This window comes from Temnothorax curvispinosus, unplaced genomic scaffold (genome assembly GCF_003070985.1).
Source record: "Temnothorax curvispinosus isolate PA1 unplaced genomic scaffold, ASM307098v1 QBEX01014594.1, whole genome shotgun sequence".
Taxonomy (NCBI): Eukaryota; Metazoa; Arthropoda; class Insecta; order Hymenoptera; family Formicidae; genus Temnothorax; species Temnothorax curvispinosus.
In genome coordinates this window covers 85212-105665 of record NW_020224374.1, presented here as the reverse complement: position 1 = coordinate 105665, position 20454 = coordinate 85212, and the positions used below count along the sequence as shown (strand labels likewise).

General features: G+C 40.1%; 1 protein-coding gene across 1 annotated transcript; it reads right to left on the bottom strand.

Moving 5' to 3' along the window:
- Window positions 1-1321: 1321 nt before the first annotated feature.
- Window positions 1322-20198, bottom strand: LOC112464794 (protein Wnt-10a-like). Its single transcript, XM_025032000.1, has 4 exons — window positions 18931-20198; window positions 10240-10493; window positions 4808-5091; window positions 1322-2890 (listed from the first exon to the last, which is right to left on the bottom strand). The coding sequence occupies exons 1-4, from the start codon at window positions 19035-19037 to the stop codon at window positions 2372-2374; spliced, it is 1164 nt and encodes a 387-aa protein (XP_024887768.1). The 5' UTR covers window positions 19038-20198; the 3' UTR covers window positions 1322-2371.
- Between the last annotated feature and the right edge of the window lie 256 nt (window positions 20199-20454).

The window sequence follows — 20454 nt, the reverse complement described above, 5'->3', positions numbered from 1 at the left end:
TACCCCAAACTTGTACCGCGTGTATAATGTTACTATTTGTTGTTAGACAACTTTTTAATAGATAATTTTATTTGTTTTTTAATAGGGAAGACGATAGTAGTCATCAATTTGCGGTAGTAAAAAAAAAAACAGTAAAATAATTTTGAAAAACAAGAAAAAGAACCAAAAATTGGACTAAAATGACTATTTTTATAAAAAATGCTGTAATTTTTCATAAAATTCACCAATTTTAAAAATTCCAACGGATTTTGAAAGACGAATAGACAATCTTCAAAGGCATGTAAGCGATTTTTTCGTTTCTTAAAAAAAACATATTTCTTTGAACGTCTGAAGTAGAGGAAATGATGAAAAACTGTCGGATGGGAAAAATCGCAAGAAATGGAAAGTAAAACAGATTCTGTCGATTATTATTTATTTGAAAGGTAGTCAAAAGTTATAAAAGTATATGGAAACAGTAAAATTAACTCCACAAAAACTTTACAAAGTTTTAATCAGTTGCTGTGCAAGAACAGCAAAAATGAAATAATTGACCGAATCTTAAACAATTATATATGAAACAGGGGTAGAATTATCCGGGGAGTGCTATAAAGTGTATAATTTTTTGTTACCGATTTTCACAAAAAATCTGAAATACATTTTACTGTGATAAAAGTCGAACGTAAACGGCCAAAGGGGGTAATACGTTACCCCAAACGATTTTCTTTTTCGGTTTTCACCTGCTGCACGAATCTAACGCACTCGCTGAATGACGGAGATCGACTGCCGGATGATTAAACTGAATTATGGTTAGGGTCTCGGTATGAAAACTAACCTTCCTAAGTCATTTGGGCGTAATTTGAATTTCGCGTGGGGCAACGTATTACCCCACATTACCTTTCTAGGGTTAAAATTCATTGGTAGAGTCAGTCAATAAAAAGGCATGTTTTTTAACATACGCTAACACTCCTTTGTTTTTTTTCCATCACTTTAATAGCATGTCTTTATATGTATGATATTTACATCTAGTAATTAGATGACATCGTGCAGTAAGTGCAGTGTTGATGGCAGTAGTAGTGCGAACGTGTTGTCAGACAAAAGTATGATTAGGAATGACGTGGTAAGACGATTAGCCTTGATTGTTAATTCCGCGGCTTAAGTTAAGTGCGCTTTTTTCCGTCTAAAGATGGAATTGGCATAGATCTTTTCAAGATTCTAATGCGCATTTAGTTGTACCTAATAGTCTTAAAACAAAAGATATTTCGCTGATTCGAAGGCAATCAGAAAGAAGTAACTAAAAATAAAAATGTTACTCGGATTAACTGCCATAATAATTCGACGAGACACCTGAAAATGGATACAATATAGGGTATTGTTTGAAGGAACTCTCTTTATTGTACGCGCATTATTAAATTGTGTACAATCGTGTCCGTCAAACAGGACACGTCTTTCGTCTAATAATACTGTGCTGGAGGTTTTACAGTTAACATAGAAGTTATAAAATTAAATATTAATTAAATAGAGCGTTGTTATAAATAAATTATAAGTTTACTTAGCCTATGGATCATTTTATATTACTCACGCCATTACGGAATAGTTTTTGTTTGCGCAAGATCTCTTCTAATGCGATTGGACCTTTGCGATTGATTCATGTTTCTTCGTTACTCAATCCAATCGTTCGTAGCTGATTGGTAAGTCGAAGTATAATTTCCGTAATCGACGTTTACTAGAACACGATTTATGTCAGTCAGTGTTTCGCGTGACTTTTTGCTACATCAAGAATTACTTACGCATAATCCAAGATTGGACTTTTTGATAACATAGAAATCCCGCATAAAAATGTACTTTCTCCATGAGAATTAAGATAAATTTTCGAAAAAGTGCAATCAATACACTGTTCTATCATAAAGACTATTTTGAAACAGGACGAATATGTTGACAAGTAAAAAATTGCATTGTTCAATTATAATTACAATAATTATCATCGCGTTTAAAGACTCCTTGGTCTTCATAGAAATCGATTTAATTTTGCTAACAAAGATTATTACTTTCCTAGTACATTCGCAGAGATTCGCAGAGATTCGTGGTTAGCAGATAAGTACTCCGATATCGTAATAGTCCAGGAGAAATTTGTGCCTGATAATCCTGGTTCCAATAAGAATCGTATTATTAATCTTCCTTATGTGTCTCTTGATCGATTTTTGTGACCAAATAGCCTCGTCGTGCGCGCATCTTCGACGTATGTCCGGAGCGAATTTCTTCTCTTATCGAACCAACGATGTGTCACTTTATCTTTCTCGTCAACTCGATCGCGGAAGGGAAGAAAAAAAATTCGCTTTCCGTCAGTCTTAGACTTTTATATTTTGTTTTTCGTTTCCTCATTTCACGTTTCACCTCATTTGCAAACCGTGATCCACTCCTCCACCGTGCAATTCTGACATTGTACGTAGCAGCACCAGTGAAACTTGCATCTGCACCGCTCTGTTCGCCGCTGTCGCACCACGTTGTAGCCTCTGCCGCAACACAGACTAGCGCATCCGTCGCCGCCGGTGCTGGTCTTGTTGCATCTACGACCAGCGGTGCCAGCGATATCGATCGTTGGGTCCCGCTCGCAAAAATTCGGCGATTTCTGGTAGTAGTAGAGCTGTTTGGGAAGATCCCGGAGTTTTCGCTTGCGGCCGCCGCCCCCGCGATGCTTCTTTTGCTTTTGTTTCCGACGCGATCCGCGAATCCTGTTCGACGGTATCACTTCGCCCAGATTGCTCTGCGTCACCAATACGGCGTTCCTGAAACGATCCTTCAGGGTTTTACCGATTACCCGGAAATCCGGGACGATTTTCCAGCAGGTTTTTACTTCACACGACCCGGACATACCGTGGCACTTGCAGCGTATCTGCATATTGTTCGCCAACGCCTGTAATTATGTCGGAATGATTAGTCACACAAAATAAAATCAGGATTAAGAATATGATAGTCGGTCTTTCGCTTTATTTCACGTCACAAATAAAATAACATTAGTTACATAAAATATTAATTATGTAAAATACTTCTTTTTAGATATATAAGTTCAAATTTTTCTAAAAAGATTATTATTTACCGTCATTACGAAAGAAAAATAATGGTTTTAATATCTCATCAAATGAACTTCCCTCAAAATTTCTACATTTTTTTATATAGATCGCTTATTATTCAGAAACTCCACATGTTTGTTGAATAAAATCTAAATCAATTCCAAATTGGTTTAAGAATCTACAAACAGAAACCGCGGTCAACAGCACTCGACTTGAAGAACACTTTGTATATCGATTGTTCTGAGCGACAAAAGTTGCGCTAAAAAGTTCGCTTTCACGTCGGTTGACTTTGTACAAAACGGTCGATCGACTTTTTCATTTGCGCCTGCCACGGTCGAGATCTCTTTTTCGTGCGGGGACCTTCGGTCTAGCGGACAAGGTGGGCTGAATCGAATCCTTCCCTCGCGATTGCGATATCCGCGATGCCGCCGTTGTGACGTCGGCTGAAAAACGCCGGTTCTAACACGCTGTACATACAAACAGGTACGAGTTGTTTCTGACAAGCGGGGTGCGCTGAGCGGTCAAGAGGGTAAGAGAGGCGGAGAGGGGGGCAAGAGGAGGGCCCAGTTTCTTTTAAACAAAGAGGTGTCGCGTACAAAACAGTTAATGAGTCTACGGCTGGGTGGTCCAGCCCGGGGCTTCGTCTTAATAACGTCGAGGCGAGAGAGCGAGCGTGGAGAGGTTCATGAAGGAGAGGAGAAGAATCGGCCTCTCACCTCCTTTTCCTCCCTCTCTCTCTCTCTCTCTCTCTTTCTCTTTTACAATCCGCCTCTCTCCGTTCATCTTTCTCTCTGGCTTCTTTTTCGCTCTTTTATCGCAGCGATGGGAGAGAAGGAAAACGACCGCGCATCGCTAAAAAGTAAAAGTCGGAGGAAAGACAGAACAATGAAGAAAGAACGAAGAGAGGCGAATCGCGCGCAGGATAATTTGAAGCTCTCTCACGGACCCACGCACGACCAGGACGGCGTGCGCGCTACATTATTCGCGGACGAACGCGGCACGCGATTGCGAATTCGCTTCCTCTCTGGGATTCTCCACCGACCGATTTAACGGTACATTTCTTGCGCGCGCCTGCTTTAAGATGGCGCATCGTTTATACACGTGGGATACACGGAGAGACTACTATAAGAAGACGATAATCTCGTTGAAATAACTTATGTTAAAATGTAGCTCAAGCTTTCTCTGTCAGTAGGATCGTTTAATGTTTGCGCACATGTAGCTTATCTATAAAACGACTAACGAGTGGTATATTAAGTGGAATATCGCCAGAAGAAATTTTACAAGAGCGAAAGACATGAATGAAAAGTTAAAGCAACTATCAAAGAACTGAATAGTTGAATAACTAGCAATTTCCTCTAATTTAATTATGTAAGCTGCATTAATCACAGAAGATGCATATACATAAGTGTGTATCTTAATTTCACAAGTAGGTCCTACATATGAGTTGTAAATACATTTAAAATTTTTAAATTTCGTATTTTTTCAAAGCTAAAGATTATGTAAAACTAATTCGTCATACGTTCCTCAAATTAAAATATATTTTATTCACGCCATGCTTTTCTCTCTATATTTTATTCACGCCATGCTTTTCTCTCTAATATATTTTAACATGTGCAATATCGAAATGTAAGATAAAAATATTTAGATTATAAAAAGAAACTGTGAGACGCGTAATATTTCTTCTTTCTCTCTATTTTCTCGTTGATATGAATATGCTTATATCCAGAGTTTAATGTCAAAGTTGCGAAAGTAGTGCTTACCAAACGACCGGCTTGATTGTTGTGAAGATTCACCGTAGACTGTATGTCGCCAGCTTTCTCCCGCGTGTCTAGGAACTGTTTCGAGAACTCCATGCCGTATTCGAGGTTGTGAGAGCAACCACCCCACTTCCATTGGACGTCTCCGGTATTCGTCGACGTTTTATCCCTGTAGCTCGAAGGATCGCAGCTGCAGGGAAGCAAGCGACCCATGCTGCAGGCACGAGCCACGTTATGAGCCACGCCAGCTGCCGAAATCGCGTAGGCGAACGCCGTCTCTCTATAGCCTGTAACAGGATGTGATCGATAGGCGGCCATTGCTTTTTACTCCATTTCCTGTTTTGTCGAAGATGTCAAAAAGCTAATCAATCCTTCTGTGATTTATCCATTGAATTAATATACAATATGTCCTATTTTTAAACTTCTTGTCTTTTTTGGTATATTTTCTAGAAATGTCGAGGTATATGTTTTCATTGTGATTAAATTTTACGACCGCAAATGTACAATAGGTTTATTTAGTTTATCGTACATTATATGTTGCGTTGATCTTTCGATACGAATGGTAGAACTAACGTGGTGATACAATAGAAATCGGGATTATTAGGTACTTGTAAGTAGTTGAGATAGGATGCATCGAGGCATCGGGAAGATACCCGTATCTCAGTTGTCTCCGTTAGCAAATTGCTGATCGTCGTCAATGACACCGACGAACACGACGTGGACAATATACACACAGAGCTGCGATATCGCGTTTGGCCTCTTCTCTCCTCTCGAGGGATAAAAGGCAGAGATCATGAAACAGCGGGACACCGGGGAAGCCGAGTTTCCGTAGAAGGAACTTCGGTAGCGAGTTCGGGACAGAACGAAACGATGGTCCGACAGACAGACAGCCATCAGGCGCAGTTCAGAGGTAGATTATTCAGCCGTCCGTCAAAACAAAGTGCGGCCATCAGCAGCGGCGGCCGGCGGGCATCCACTGTCCGCATGTATAAACGATCTCGCGACGGGGTGCCTGAAGCAATGCGATGCCAAACTCCGTTCTCGCGAGAGAGATCTGCGGACAAATCGCGATTTCTCGCCCGATTCCACGCGGAAATCGCGAAATGTCGCGAGAGATATCTTTTAACTTTAATAGCAACAACATGATAGCTTGGAGATGTTTAACTTTTAATAATAATTCAATTTTTAGTAATAATTTAATAATAGTTCAATTTTCAATAACAAATTTTTAATTATGACATAATTTTTATAATTTTTAACTTTTCGACCTTTTAGTGAAATATTTTGAAATATATATTATGTTATAAGCAGGTGTAAATTCGAGAGATCAAAATAAAACATTATACTATACAAAAATTAGATTGCGCGTATTCTCATAGTGTTTGAAAGTTGGATAACAGTATTTCAAAGAGTTAGTTATTGGTTCACTGTGATAATTAATGTCAAATGCAGTTTTTCTGTGGGCTTTCAAGGTCTCCCAGAATCTCCAAGACATCGTTCAGACTCGATTGACGGACAGCCGTTTGAAACTGTTGTCAACTTATAAATGATACGACGCATACCTGTCTTTGAGCTTGAAATACAAGATAGAATAATTCTTTTTCTTTTTCTCATGCTTACATTATCTTTCTTCATCGCGTTGAAAAATCTATTCGGGACTTATCTGAACAATTTTACAATAGTCATGAAAAATTAGAAAATTAGAAAAGTGAGAAATAGTAATTAAATAAATTGTTCCATTATAATAACCTATAAGATATAAATATCAATGACAACTGTTACTAGATCACGTAACAAAATGGATCCATTTGATCGTTGCACGTCGTAGAAGGCAATCGGACAGCTGGCAGCTGATTACGTCGCTATTCGTTGACCGCATCCGACGATGTTAAAGAGACTTCTCCGTGAATCCTGAAGGTCGTCACGGATCAAAGCGTTTCTTTGAGATTTCCCAAGTCGATAGAAACGTTGGGGATGAGAACCAGAATGGATCCACTGGTTTTTGGCGCGTATATAGATCACGACCCGACGCCGCGACGCCCAGAATGCTAGTCTCGACGCCGAGAAGCGCACGTCGCTCGTCGCGGTGGAATGAGACGGAACGAGAGGGCCCTTTATGTGGTCTTACAGTGGGAGAGATAGTTGGAAGCTCTTTCGCTATATACGGCTATTGGCAGCAACTGTTTTATAATGCAGATAGCTACCGTGCCGCAAGACCGTCGTTGTTTCTCGACAGCGGAGAGGGATGGAGGGAGCGCGTAATAAATCCTCCGCGGGTAGTTGTACGTCTCTCCTCTCACCGGACAGTGGAGAACCCGGAGTGGAAGATAGGGAAGAATCTCGAGGAACGCGCGCAGCGATTTCTGCTCCCTTCTCGTCGCGGCAGCCTTGGTGCGGCACGTAGTGACGAATGGTACGCAGACCTTGCTCGCTTACTCCCGCGTGTCAGGTTCAAATCGCTACTTAGATAACTTAATAGATAGTGCTTGGGGGAGGTCCCCGCGAGGACACACGTGTCCTTTGCGAACAGCTCGTTCGAAGACATATCAAATTAAATAGGGTTCAACGAGTTCGTTCAATTAACGAAGAACTTCTCTTTTTCTTTCCGTTTTATCTTCACTCTAATTTTAACTTGGCTATTGCCAATGTAAATACGATCTAGATTTTAAACGTAAGTAAAATGTCTACAAATATAATAAATATTTTACAATTAAATATTGATATGAAACATTAGTCTTTATTTATTAAGCTTGTTATTGTTGTGCACTTGACAAAATATAAGATAATTAATTAATTGAAAGCCGTTATTACTTTGCTACTGTATAATTCGTTAATATTTCACCAAGACAAGACGATTAATACAAAAATTATTATTCTGTAAATTATTGCATAATTATTAATTGTAAGCTATTAACAATTCCACTTGTCGAAGCCTTTATGTAATTGCATCGCTATTTAGATGATTCATGTTTCCACTAACGTAAATAAACTTTAATCTCGGTTTAACTTACTTTTTATAGTTTTTATCTTCTTCTAATTTTCAGAACTAAGAAAAGATAAAAAGTAAGTTAAGTCAAGATTAAAGCTAATCAACGTTGGTAAAAATAAACATTAATAAAAGTACGCTCGACAGATTCGTGTAAGAATATTAGTGTTCTTTATGCCTCTAAAGTATAAATCAAAATGCAACGAGTTTGTGTAATTAATGAAATCATTTTTCTTCGTTTCGGGTAAGAAGTATTTATTACTTCTGCGAATGCTCGGTGACTTTCTAATTAGTATAGAAGGAATTCTCCTTCTATAGAATCACACACACACACACACACAGAGTCGGTTGGTTTATAGGTAATATCTAGATTGATCTTTATCTTTGTTTTTTATAACGAAAATTTAATGAGTTCCACATTGATCACGTACTTATTTGTATGAAATTCCTCGATATTATAATTTATTGTTCAAAAAGAGTAATCTAAAATTAGTGGTCTTAAAAATATTGAAAGAGCCTTCATTTTGACGTTTTCATATTTATATCTATAAATCCAGTCGTTGTGGAGCATCGTGTCGGTATGGGCAACGCGACAGCCGGTCCGGTCTTCTTGTGTGGGCCGGAGCGGTCGAAGATCGGTTCCGTGTACTTTTCATAATACATTAAGTCGTTTTGCTGAAGTCCGACGAAATCGTGACGATAGGTGAGAGAAGCCGGGATAGGGGGGAAGCCAGGGTAGCGTTGAGAGCAACGAGAGAGAGAGCAAAAGAACCGTGTCTGAGTGACTTGAGCTATGAACGGCTCTTCTTGAGATGCCCGGACCCGAGGCCCAAATTTGACACGGTGGATTTCTCAAATGATCGCAGACCATCTCTCCACCTGGCCATCGATATCTTAAAAAGGGACAGTGGTTGTTAGTCGCGCCTGGATAAGGTACCAAGTCTTCTCGGAAGCTATTGCCTTCTGACTGGAGAACCAAAATCTAATAATGGTAGAACGGTTGTTGCCAATGTTACGGATAATCCGGCGAATCGCGAATCTCTTACCCACGCTTGGCCTCACAGTAAGACGAGGAAGTTCTTGTTGTGTGTGAACACATTTGTGCGACTGACGCAGCTTTGTAGAATTTAATGAAAAACAACGTGTGTCTTCCACGACGTAAAACATGTTACGTATTAAACACGTTGCGACAAAACCGTACAGAATTAACGTGATGGGAACAAAGACGATTTGCTGAGCTATTGCGCGAACCGCGAAAAAGGGAATTACATTCGTAATAAAGAGTAAGCTTCGAAGATCTTGTTAGAATTCTACGATCGGTCGGACGGGCCGCTTTACATAACTCCCGAAAAAGTCGTGGAATCGACACCTTCTCCTGTCTCGCGAGCAAGAAAAGGCGTACACCGATCCACGGAGGTAGATAACGAGGGGCCGGAGATGGGAGAAGCGGGGGCCCCCGGGTCCGCGGACGAGCTTAAGCTTTCAGGTCAGGTGCGCCCGATGTCGCGCTCTCGCGCATTCGTCCGACACGATATATGTTTCCTCTTGCGGCGCACGTACGCGCCACGACGAATTTATATGTCACACCGGAATAGGCCGACCGTGGGGGCAGGGTTCTTCTTATGGAATTGGGACAGGTTTTTGGGGTCTTCTGCCGCGGGTAGGTTACGCACCGTGCGCTTTGATTTAAGGAAACGTCGCCGTCTTGCCTCGCCTCGCTTACGCCGTCCCGTCAACGACGTCGTAAAAGATTCCACTTTGTCCGAGGAACCCGTATGCAGCGATTACACGATGAGAAATCGCCCAAAACTTTTGTTGGTAGATGCGAAATACTACCGTGGAATTTACAGGTTTATATTCGGTTATTTAGCGTGTTCTGTACGATTTACATAGTGTACGTCTCGAATATACCTACGCGTATAAAGGTTATACTTTTTATAGCTGTTATGTTTTCAACAGATGATAATAATATCTATATTTCATATTTTAAAAATAACAAAATGTTTTATTATAACAAGTGTCGTTGATGGTTGAATTTTTAATAGTTTATTCTTTGTCTCTCCATTAATAAGCAAGACAAATTTACATTTGTTTGTAATAATTATTTATTACAGGTACAGAATGGTTTAACTTTTTTTATATACTCTAAAAATTATCTAAGAAATTATACATTGTCTTTGAAATTATACATTGTTTCGAGGTAACTACAGTATTCGCGGGATAAAAACTTTCAGCTGCGCACTATTTTTCACATAATTTTAACAGCCATTTTAGTTTTTTAATGGAGTCTTATATTTCGTTCATTTGTATTTATAGCGCGAACCGAGACGAATTTAATGATCCAGGAAACATTAATACGCCATTAGCGAGCAGGTAGATTATTAATCACGAGATTCAGATCTGATCAGATAATCTCGCTCGTTAAGTATTCTTACAATTAGTATTATACCTCGTTGAAGAAGGACGCTGCTCTGTTGAGTTCTGCTGCTGGGTGTGAGAGACGAGCAGTTCCACCTGTGCCACGTAAACTGATGTTGACACTCGGATATGGCCAGTTGCAGTCCCTTCATCGCGGCTACGGTAACATCGGGATTTCTGTGGCAAAGCTCGCGTTGCTCTTTCGTCAATCCTGGAATGCCGTTGCAGATGACAGTGCTGCCACTTACCCAATTGTCCACGGAATTGCTCATTAAGCAAGTTGCGCTGGAAAAAGGTAGCAAAATGATAATAATTGACGCGTGATTCATTTCTTCGATTGCCATAAGCAATTATCGTTAAGATACTAGATCGTAAAATTAGAGCAAGTTTCTTCTTTTTAGTCGAGATTAGATGAGCTGGAAAACATATGACGAAATAAATACTATCTCTTTCCGCTTTTATGCTTAATGCAAAAATCGCAAATTGTGCATAATGTGTCTACGTTATTTTAAAGTTATCTATTTAAAAACATAATTAATTTTGGATTACGCGCGAAATTAATTTCAGTTTAATCGCAAGTTCTGAATATATATATATATATATATATATATATATATATATATATATATATAGTGAGGCATATAATTTTTCCATTATGAGTTTGATTAATTTGAATAATCTTGAAATAAAGAAAAAATACAACTAAAACTAAAAGGCATTCTTCGTGCTCATGGTATCATGATTTCTTTTCATCGTTCTCTTGATACTCTCACCCTATTTATCTTCCCCTGTTCTCAATTATCGAATTCTCAATCGTGAACATGGACTGTTCATGGATCAGTTATCAATTAAAGAAACGTTATCATATTTTTTTAATCTCTGGCAACTTCGTTCTTCCGACTATCAATTATAAGAATACGAACATGCGTGAAAACGCAATTAACCGCTTCGTGTCTTTCTTGGAATATATCGCGGAAGAAAGTGCTTTGTACGTTGGATCATAAATTATGGTCCAATTTGTCACAGATTTTTGCGAAATCTTCGATCTTAATTTTAATGATTCGTTAATTAAGTTGGAGTTGAATGTAGAGTTTCAATATCGTTAAATCTTGGTGAAAATTATAATATCTTTGTAGAAATTGACCAAAACGAAAGTGTGTGATACTTGATAAGCTACATAAGTATTTACTGTCAGATTAGAACTCGCATCACAATCTTTTCATCGCCGTTACTTCTCTTTTCAGTTGCGAACGTACATATTAGTTTAGCATGTGTCGAGTGTAATTAGTGACGACGTGCGGAAGCAGGGAAGCAGCCGGTCAAGCTCGCCACCTGGTTAAACTCGCGAAACTGATTATCGTTGAGTTCTTTGCTGATAACGGTGTGCAAGCAATTGCACTATGGATAATCATCGGTATTGAGATACTAGAAAATAAATCGATGTTTTATTGTATGATCAGCGTGAATAGAAGATAGACTCATTTCTGAAACGAACTACTCGATTTGATTTTTTTGATTACTTACGGAATTTTATCTTCGCCTGCAAAGAATTTTAAAAAATTATCACGGTTTTTTTAACTGTTTATTATTTCTTTTTAATATCCTATTTGTGTATTACTTAATAGCGATAGCTTTTAGCAAAACTATCCATTTAATTAACGTTTAAATGGACAGCAGTACAGCGATGTTTGTTTTAAGCGCCGATTTCTAAATTTCACACACGGAATGTTAATGGAAATGCTTGTGCGAGAGCATTGAATATTGAGAGGCCGGCTTGCATCTTCGAATCTGTACGGTCCCAACACTAATCGCGGCGGTCTGGAGCACCGGTTTTACGGTCGCGCGCGGCTGCACAGCGGGCACTTTCGCGCACGCGTGCACCGCACGCGAGCGTCCGCTTTCCTTCGGTTTTACGAGGCCGAGGTCAAGAGGTGCGAACGTTCTCAAAGAGCCGATAAAAACCGTTTCTATCTTGTCGTCTGTTTCTGCCATCGCGCGCCCCGTACGAAGGAGAGACGGCAGAGGAGAAAGGTCCGCGCGTTCGGTTCCCTTCCACTCCCCCCCCCCGGTTTACCCTCCGTTCTGTCTTGTTCCCATCCCCCGTTCGGTCGCGATAACGGCATCCATCTCTTGGAAGAGGAGCTCTTAAAGCGCTATCTTAAGCGACGGCTGCTGCCTAATGGTCGCGTATTACGGCGTACCGGGTGTTAATTAATTTCGAGGTGAAAAAAAGGAACGGCAGAAGCCAAACGTGCACATGCGTGCGTGTTCCATACACAGTCTGGGTCGCGTGTATTCGAGAGCGTGCGTCGGTGTCCGTTGAGAGAAAGAGAAAGAAGGGTTGTTTCGTTTGCTCCGTTGTTCGCTGCGAGAGTCGTTTTCTGTTACCACGTGCTCTATCAAAAGGCTAAACAAACCGTTAAAACTTTTTTTACAGCTTTTTTTATTGCCTGTCAGACGTATTTACAGTTAGCAAATAGTAAATCATAAAATAAATTTGTTTTATTAAATTCCATTGGATTAACCTACTGTTATTTCGGGTTGCATTTTTTTTAGATTATCGTTGATTTTTCGAAATTTTTAAGTTTCGGAAACGTAAATATATTTTAAAATTTTTGATAAATTATCATTCTTATAAAAAGAATGACAGTAAAATGTGCATCTTCAATTTTGTAAGTATACTGAAGCAAAGCTTATTACTTTACTATAAAATTAGTCCATTTGCTTATTATGTAATATAATCTGTTGTTAGAATTATTTAAAATGATAAAAATTAAATGCGGCAAATGTGTTGAAATTTTTTCGTAACACGTATAATAGAACAACTGATATCAGTGCAGAATAACTTGGAAACAATTAACGTAGGTCATTAAAACGTGAACATATGGTCAAAGTTTCCTATCAACAATCATTGGGACTCGCAAGATTGGCCCAACAGCGCGAAAAAAATCGCCGTAGTCTTCCTCACGATCATTAATCTGCTCGCAGCGTCTCGGAGCGGTTTATTTTTTCCTCGGAGGGGGTTCTCGGTGGAGTCGTAGGGTCCTGCAGGATGTCATGGGCGGGTGCAAGGCTCTTCGTGGGTCGCTCGGTTATCTGCGGGTACAAATTAGCGGACGAGCTTCTTCTAAAGTAAAAGCTGTGTATAGCACCCGTGTGAACGAAGAAAGAAGAGTAAGACGAAGAAGTCGGCGACAGCGAACTCGGCGGAGGATAGAGGAAGGAGAGGACGAAGGGAGAATGGGCAGTAATAAGAAGAAAAGGTAAAAAAGGCGCGACGCTACGTAGTGTGGGAAAGAAGGACGTAGAGAAGGGGGAGGGGGCGCGGGATTTTAGGGTCGTGGAGGTTATTGAGAGCTCCCATTACCGGTACACCGTTGCACCGCTGCTATCTTTCGCGCTATTGATGATCTACCGAAAGCAGATTAATGATCTTAACTCCTCCAACAAATTACGGAAGACACTGCGTACCTGCGGAGGAAGTTGGATTGTATCAAGGGATTCCTTTCGCTACCTCTCGGCTTTGCCGGCGCTCGAGTATGCGTCTCACTTCGCGAATAAGAAACGAGCCGAGTACGTAAGGCAATTATTCCATCGAATTTCTCAAAGCAATCGTTTCGTTTAAAACTGCAAAACTTTGTTTACTAATCGGTGCAATTATTATAATAGTTTATAGTTATTGCACAGATTTTTAATCTATCGAGAAGATCATCTTTTCGAATACGGCTTTTACATACGTATACGAGGGTCGGTACGAAAGTAATGCCTCCTAATATTTTTCTTTCGATCTGGTGTTATAGAAAATTTTGCGTTTCACTTGTTACTTGAAGTCTCTGATTGCGCTATTTGAGTTGTGATCAGTTACGTGAGTGTGTCACACGAGCAGTTCAAACTGTGTGTGTTTCAAATATACGATGCATAACAGACAAGAGCAGTGATTGAATTTCTTGCTGTGGAAGAAATGAGTCCTATTGAAATCTATTCACATTTTAGAAATGGTGTTATCATGAACATTTCTGAGACGCGAACGGATTTCAATGGCTGCATTCAGCCGAAAAAACAACTCAGTGCAATCAGTGATTTTTTAAAATAACTTTTAAAATTCCTTGCCTTTAATTCTTTCCTGGATCCACGAGTAAAAACCAATCGTAATAAAGAATCTTGTACGCTCCTTGAGCTGATTTCTCCGCTGAACATAGCCATTGGAACTTATTTCTTTTACGGAGAGATAAGAAATTTAATCACTGCTCTTGTTTGGTACGCATATCTAAAATACACACCAGTTTGAACTGCTCGTGTAACACAGTCATGTAACTGATCACAACGTCACTCAACATAATGCAATTAGAGTCTCGTCGAGACCGTGAACGTGTTTATCCTGAAAAAACCTTTTGAAGATTGATTGCTGATGCAATCAACCGCCTTTGTTTCCAAGAACCAACCGTTTTTTATTTATTGGACCAATTTTGTATAAATTAATAATACCGAGTAGAATAATGGCCGATTCTATCCCAGAAGGGAATGTGAGCCAATAAGCTTAAGAAGAAGAAGAAGAAGATAATGCAACTAGAGACTTCAAGTAACAATTCAGTAAAACACACAATTTTTTATTGCGTCAGATTTGAAAGAAAAAAAATAGGAGGCAAATTACTTTCATATCGACCGTGTGTGATAAAAATAAGTGATAAAAATGAGTGATGTCGCTCGTTAGTGAGGCTCTTGTGATAATTCCTTCCACCTGCGTTTATAGATATGAAACAAATTTTAGATGATATTTTTCAAGCGAATAAAACTACAAAAAATTCTACTTGCAGTAAAAGATTGAATACTTTTCTACGAAATCGTCGATTATAATTGTAAAGTGTTAAAAAAAAATTGATAATCGTTTATTTATATACGCACACAGCATCGATTAAATAAATTAAAGATTCTTTATTTTACGAGAAATACCAAGCTCTCGATTAAGAGTTACGTGCATTCAAAGTTGTATTTAAAGGCTAAAGTAATAATTACAACGCATCAGTAAGATTGGTTTATTGCACAAATGATCGACATTGCGCTTTTACCAGCGACCGTTATAGTTTCGCTTCGCTTCGGGTGCTCGATCTCACGGGAATCCGATGGGCAAATCGGAGACGAGATACGCGAGCGCGTGTCTCGCATTTTTGCAATAATCTAAGGGGTCGCAGAAGAATCCAAGATGGCGACAACGCGGAGATGCACGTGTTTTATTTAATCCCTCCCCCTCCCCCTATCGTCCTGCTCGCGGAGATGAGAGAGGAACACGGCACGGAATTTCGCGTCTAATGGGATATACCCAGTGGGAAAAGAGAAGTCGCTTTTTTTCACGATCCGACCCGCGAGAATACCTGCGGTAGATATCGTGGTGCCTCGCTCTTCCCTCGATCTTATGAGAGTAAATCGATTTCGCGGCAAGTACATTGTCGGGAATGCGATAGGCCGCGAATTACGTTCTGCAGATGGTATCTAGCGCGTAAATTATGGGTCTGTAATTTGACGATAAAACTGTATTCTCATCTAGTTCGTCAATTACTTGCGATCTCATAAGGCATTCGCGTTACGATTTGTTCATTTATTAATAAACATTTGGGATTCCGCTATCTTCTCTTCGATAATATGAATTCCTTGAAAATGATATCATTTGAAACCGCGAGTGGCACGCACACACACACACACACACACACACACACACATATGTATAATCGCGAATTATAATATTATTCAAAGTGTCGCATATTTTCTTAGAATGATTTCTTTAATTTTCAATCATATATCTTATCTAAAATTAATATTTGGTCATAATTGATCTTGTAAATTACATTATTTAAATTTAAATTAGTGTCGAGGAAACCGGGGAATATTGAGGGGATATTTCCTTTTTAGAAATATTGTATCATAGATATAATATAAAAAATGGTAAAAATTATTTATTTTGAAAAATAAAAATAAAATATGTTACGCATTTCAAAAACGATTACTGAATTACTGATGTGATATTTTCGAGACAATATCATATTTAATTCTCATACAGTTATCATTTTTTATTCTATAGAAATATATTGTAACAACCTCCATGTAACAACTAGCTCCAGTCTCATCTGAAATAAAACTTTCAATCTTGGAAGCTGTCAATACGTACGTTCACGTTTTACGTTATGTTAATTATCTAATTAACGTGAATTGTGCCTATCGAGTCCTTGTCACTGAAAAAAAAATCTTATTAGATTATAGAAAAATATTTTAAAGTTTAAAGCTGAATCTTCAATGAATTCTATTAGTACTATAAGATTTGACATAGCACATCAAATTCTGTTATCACGTATTTTCTCGTCATGATTTATTCGCGTTACGTGAAAAATGCACGGCGTATATCAGGGAAAGCCGCATGCACGCGTGTCAAGACGTTAATGACGCGCGCGAACCAGTTTATTGACTATTATATCATCAGAACCGTAATTCAATGCCGTCCTGCAAGTCCGGCTCGCATAAGTGCACGTAGATATACACGTGGATCTACTCACACGAGCGAGCCTCACGTCCTGTTCCCGGATGCTAGGCGTAATTATTTACAAGAAGCCGCATGTGGGTCTCTCAGAGAAGAGGCCTATTGAAGCCGTCACCGTTGACGAAGTATCGTTCGTGTGTATATATTTTCGAGAACCTGCGGCGAATCACCGGCGATTATCGGATACGATACTACACGGGACGTCGAACAAACGCGGGGAACGTAGTATCACGAAACTCCGCGATTATAAAATTAATTACTTGGCACTTTTATACGAGCGATACTGGATTTTATGATTATAGCGTTTGTGATTGAAAGCTTTATAAGGTTTACCAAGCGGCAATCTTGTTGTTTATCAACGTAACGACTTCATGATGAGAATCTTGAGTATTGTATAAATTAATGAGAGAAAATATTATTATGATAATGTTATATTTATTAATATAAAATATGCACACCAAGGAGTTCTTAAAAACAAGCAGCGTTTCTCAGATGATAATTTTATCTAAACCTTTGTGCACTTGCCGTTTGACACTTGAGATTACCTACCATTCTTGCAACGATGAGTTGCAGAATTTCTTAATAAATAAACTAAGCAATTTTCTTCAATATTTTGTATGTGCATTTGCACATATCTCTTTCGAAGCCGTATTAAAGCAATATATTTTTCAATTTGCGAGTTTGCATTGTTTGGAGAATCGTCGCCTCACCGGTATACTTTTCGCGAAAAAAAAGATTCGTTCAGGATGATCCTAGTACACAAGGCGTGATTAGTATTATGGAGAGCTATATAATAAAGATCGCAGCGGGATTCATTCTTCGTGATGCGGAGCTTGGTTGGAACGGTCTATTTGCACTTCGTCATTGTGCACCGTCTATGGAACCGTCGATACGACCGCCGGGTCGAAGAAGCACACCCTACTGACGGATTCTTTCCGCAGAGACAGAAAGAAAAAGAGAGAGAGAGAGAGAGAGAGAGAGAGAGAGAGAGAGGGAGAGAGAGAGAGGAGATGCGTCAGAAGTGCAGAAGATGCACCGTGAAAAAAAGAGGGCGAAGAAGCCAGTCGTGCTACCGCGCTCGTAAATTTTTCTCGGCGAGATTAGACACGGCGAGCCCGTTGCCCGGCTGCAGCTTCTTCTCGGTTGTCCTGTGACATTGTCGTGTACTTTCCATCGCGGGGTGGACAACGTGCATTTCGTGAGCGAGTTCGCGATTTGTAGCGCTCCGTCGCAGCGGACGGACAAAGCGGTGCGAGAGTGACGTTTTGACGTCTGCATTATGGTGCATCGCAGCGCATCGGAGTATCGTGTAGATCGAAATACGGGGGGGGGGGGAGAACGGGCTCTCCGGAAGAGTGTTTTCACAGCAACGCTGAAGTGTGAAGTGAGGGGGGAGAAGACGAGGAGAATGAGAGAAGGATACTTCAAGGATTGTAGAGACGTGAATTGTTAGTCAATCACGAAAGGCGGATAAGATGCTTAGGCGAAAACAGATTAGCTATGGTACAGCGAACAACGAACATGTAATGAACACGTAGTTGCATAATTTAAGAGTGGCGTTTAGAATGGCACATACTTCGATAGTTATTTTGCAAATTTGATATGTGCAAGAGACGTCCTGTGCACGATGCTGTATTTTAATCACACAGATAAAATTAGATAAATTATTTTTCAAATTTTATATCCGAAGGCGCACGAAGATATATTACGGCAAGATATTTTTTTATTTAAAAATCGAAGACATCTGCTAAAAACTATTTTTTCTATCTCTATACTAGACATGATAAGATGATTTTTATCACATTGATTTTTATAACGCCGATAGATTTAGTAAATGTATGATACATTACTCTGGTAATTATAATTATAATTAGAACGAACATGATTAAAACACACGAAATTTTTTTTTATACCATTAATTGACAACTTGTAAAAAATATAACTTATATAAAATAACAAATAAAATAAAATAAAATAACTTATATAAAATAACAAATATATAAAATAAAATAACAAATAAAAGAACTGAAATAGAAATGTAAATTTCTAAAAAAAGGGTATGAAACCGAAAAATACTTATACATCATGCTATGATTTTGTTTTCGCCAGCATTGATACGTGTTTTTACAAACATTTTGAAGACATTAGAATCAATTGAGGAGGTTTCCTCAATTATTAGATCATAGAGAAGCTCACCGGCGATGCTCGAGGAGAATCAGCAGCAGAGCGACGGTGGGGCCGATCCTGGTGGCGATCCTGGACGGCGGTCCCTCGTATGCACGTCCTGTACGAGACGGAGGCATCCTGTCATCGCCCCGAGGACGTCTTCTCTTCTTTGCGCGGTTTGCCCACTTTAAAAGAATTGAGTGCGACCCTTCGTCCAGGGTTGCACACCCCTAGCACCCGAACGGAAGGACCCTTTCGTTCGAGATGATGCTGAGGCTGCTCCCGTTCTTTATCTCCCTTTCTCTTTCTCCTCTTTCCTCGCTCTTTCTCCCTCGCTCTCTCCGCGTTCGTCTTTCTCTTTCTCTCTCTCCCTGTACTCTCCGGTCCCTCTTCTACTCTTTTCGCCGCGGTGCCTGTGATCAGCAGCCTGGCACGCGTCGAGAACTCCTCCTCGCCCCGGGCACCGGCGCTTCTCCTTTGACGTTCCGTACGATTCGAGTGCTCCCAGTTTTGCTGCTTCGAGGGTGCGTTTTGAAAACTACTCCGGGACAATAATATTCCGCGGCGATCGGGCGAATCATCGAGCGTATACGTGTCTCGATTCTGTGCTCTCGTAGCAGCTTATTGCGTCGGCTCGCTCGCTCGCTGAATGACGAGGTTCGTTTCTCGACGTAATCACGCTTCGCTATTCTTTGATGAACCACTTACGCGTATGTTTCTATTAGAGTCTCCGTTGCATTTGTCGTCGAGAACAACGTGAAATCTTTGAGGCGACTTTGTTGAATTTTGTTTGATACACTTATCTTTGGAGGAAAAATACTATCGAGGTGAAAAATACCTCCGAGAACGAAAAATCTTAGCGTAACTTAGCGTTCTCCAAGTTTTGTCGAGGTATACGGTGAGGTCACTATCACTACAGTCGTCGTTGCACCGGCTTTATTCTTGTCTTTGGCATTCTCTTCGGCGCTGAATGAGTACGTAAACATAGCTTGCCTTTGGACAATCGCTTCATCCGATTTGCACCCCGAAGTCGTAGATCACGATACCCTTCTCGGCAAAATCTATCCGAAGATCCGGTAACATCGTGTCGTTCTTTCACCCTCCGAATATGTTAATTCCTCCTCTTCTTTTGCTCTCTTTCGTCGGTAATACGAGATCTAGGCAAATCAGTCGATCTTTCGATGTGTTGAGCAGAAGGAGAGAGAGAAGGGCTTGTGATGACTTACTCGATACTTCCGGTGTATGTGCGCTCGCGGCGAAGTGTCAAGCTCAAATAAAAGAAAAGTTGCCCTCTGGATCCTCCTACTCCTCCCACACGCGGACCATCTCTCCCTCCCCTTCCCCGTCTCCCGGCTACAGGTCCTTCTTCCTCTTTCTCTTCAATCACCGCCTCTTCTTCTTCCACCGTGGTTTCCTCTGCCTCTCTCCCTCGTAACCGCGCCTATCTCTCGCTTCGCTCGTGCAAACAGTCAAATAGCAAACTTCCCGCGATCGTCACGCACAGTGCGACGACGGTGACGACAGAGCCGAGGCGAGGCTTTGAGGATTGCGGAA

Coding starts and splice junctions, on each gene's coding strand:
- LOC112464794 (XM_025032000.1), bottom strand. CDS start 19,037: ATGCCTCCGTCTCGTACAGGACGTGCATACGAGGGACCGCCGTCCAGG. Junction 10,494..18,930: donor ATTCTCCTCGAGCATCGCCG/GTGAGCTTCTCT, acceptor ACCTTTTTCCAG/CGCAACTTGCTTAATGAGCA. Junction 2,891..4,807: donor ACAATCAAGCCGGTCGTTTG/GTAAGCACTACT, acceptor ACATAATTACAG/GCGTTGGCGAACAATATGCA.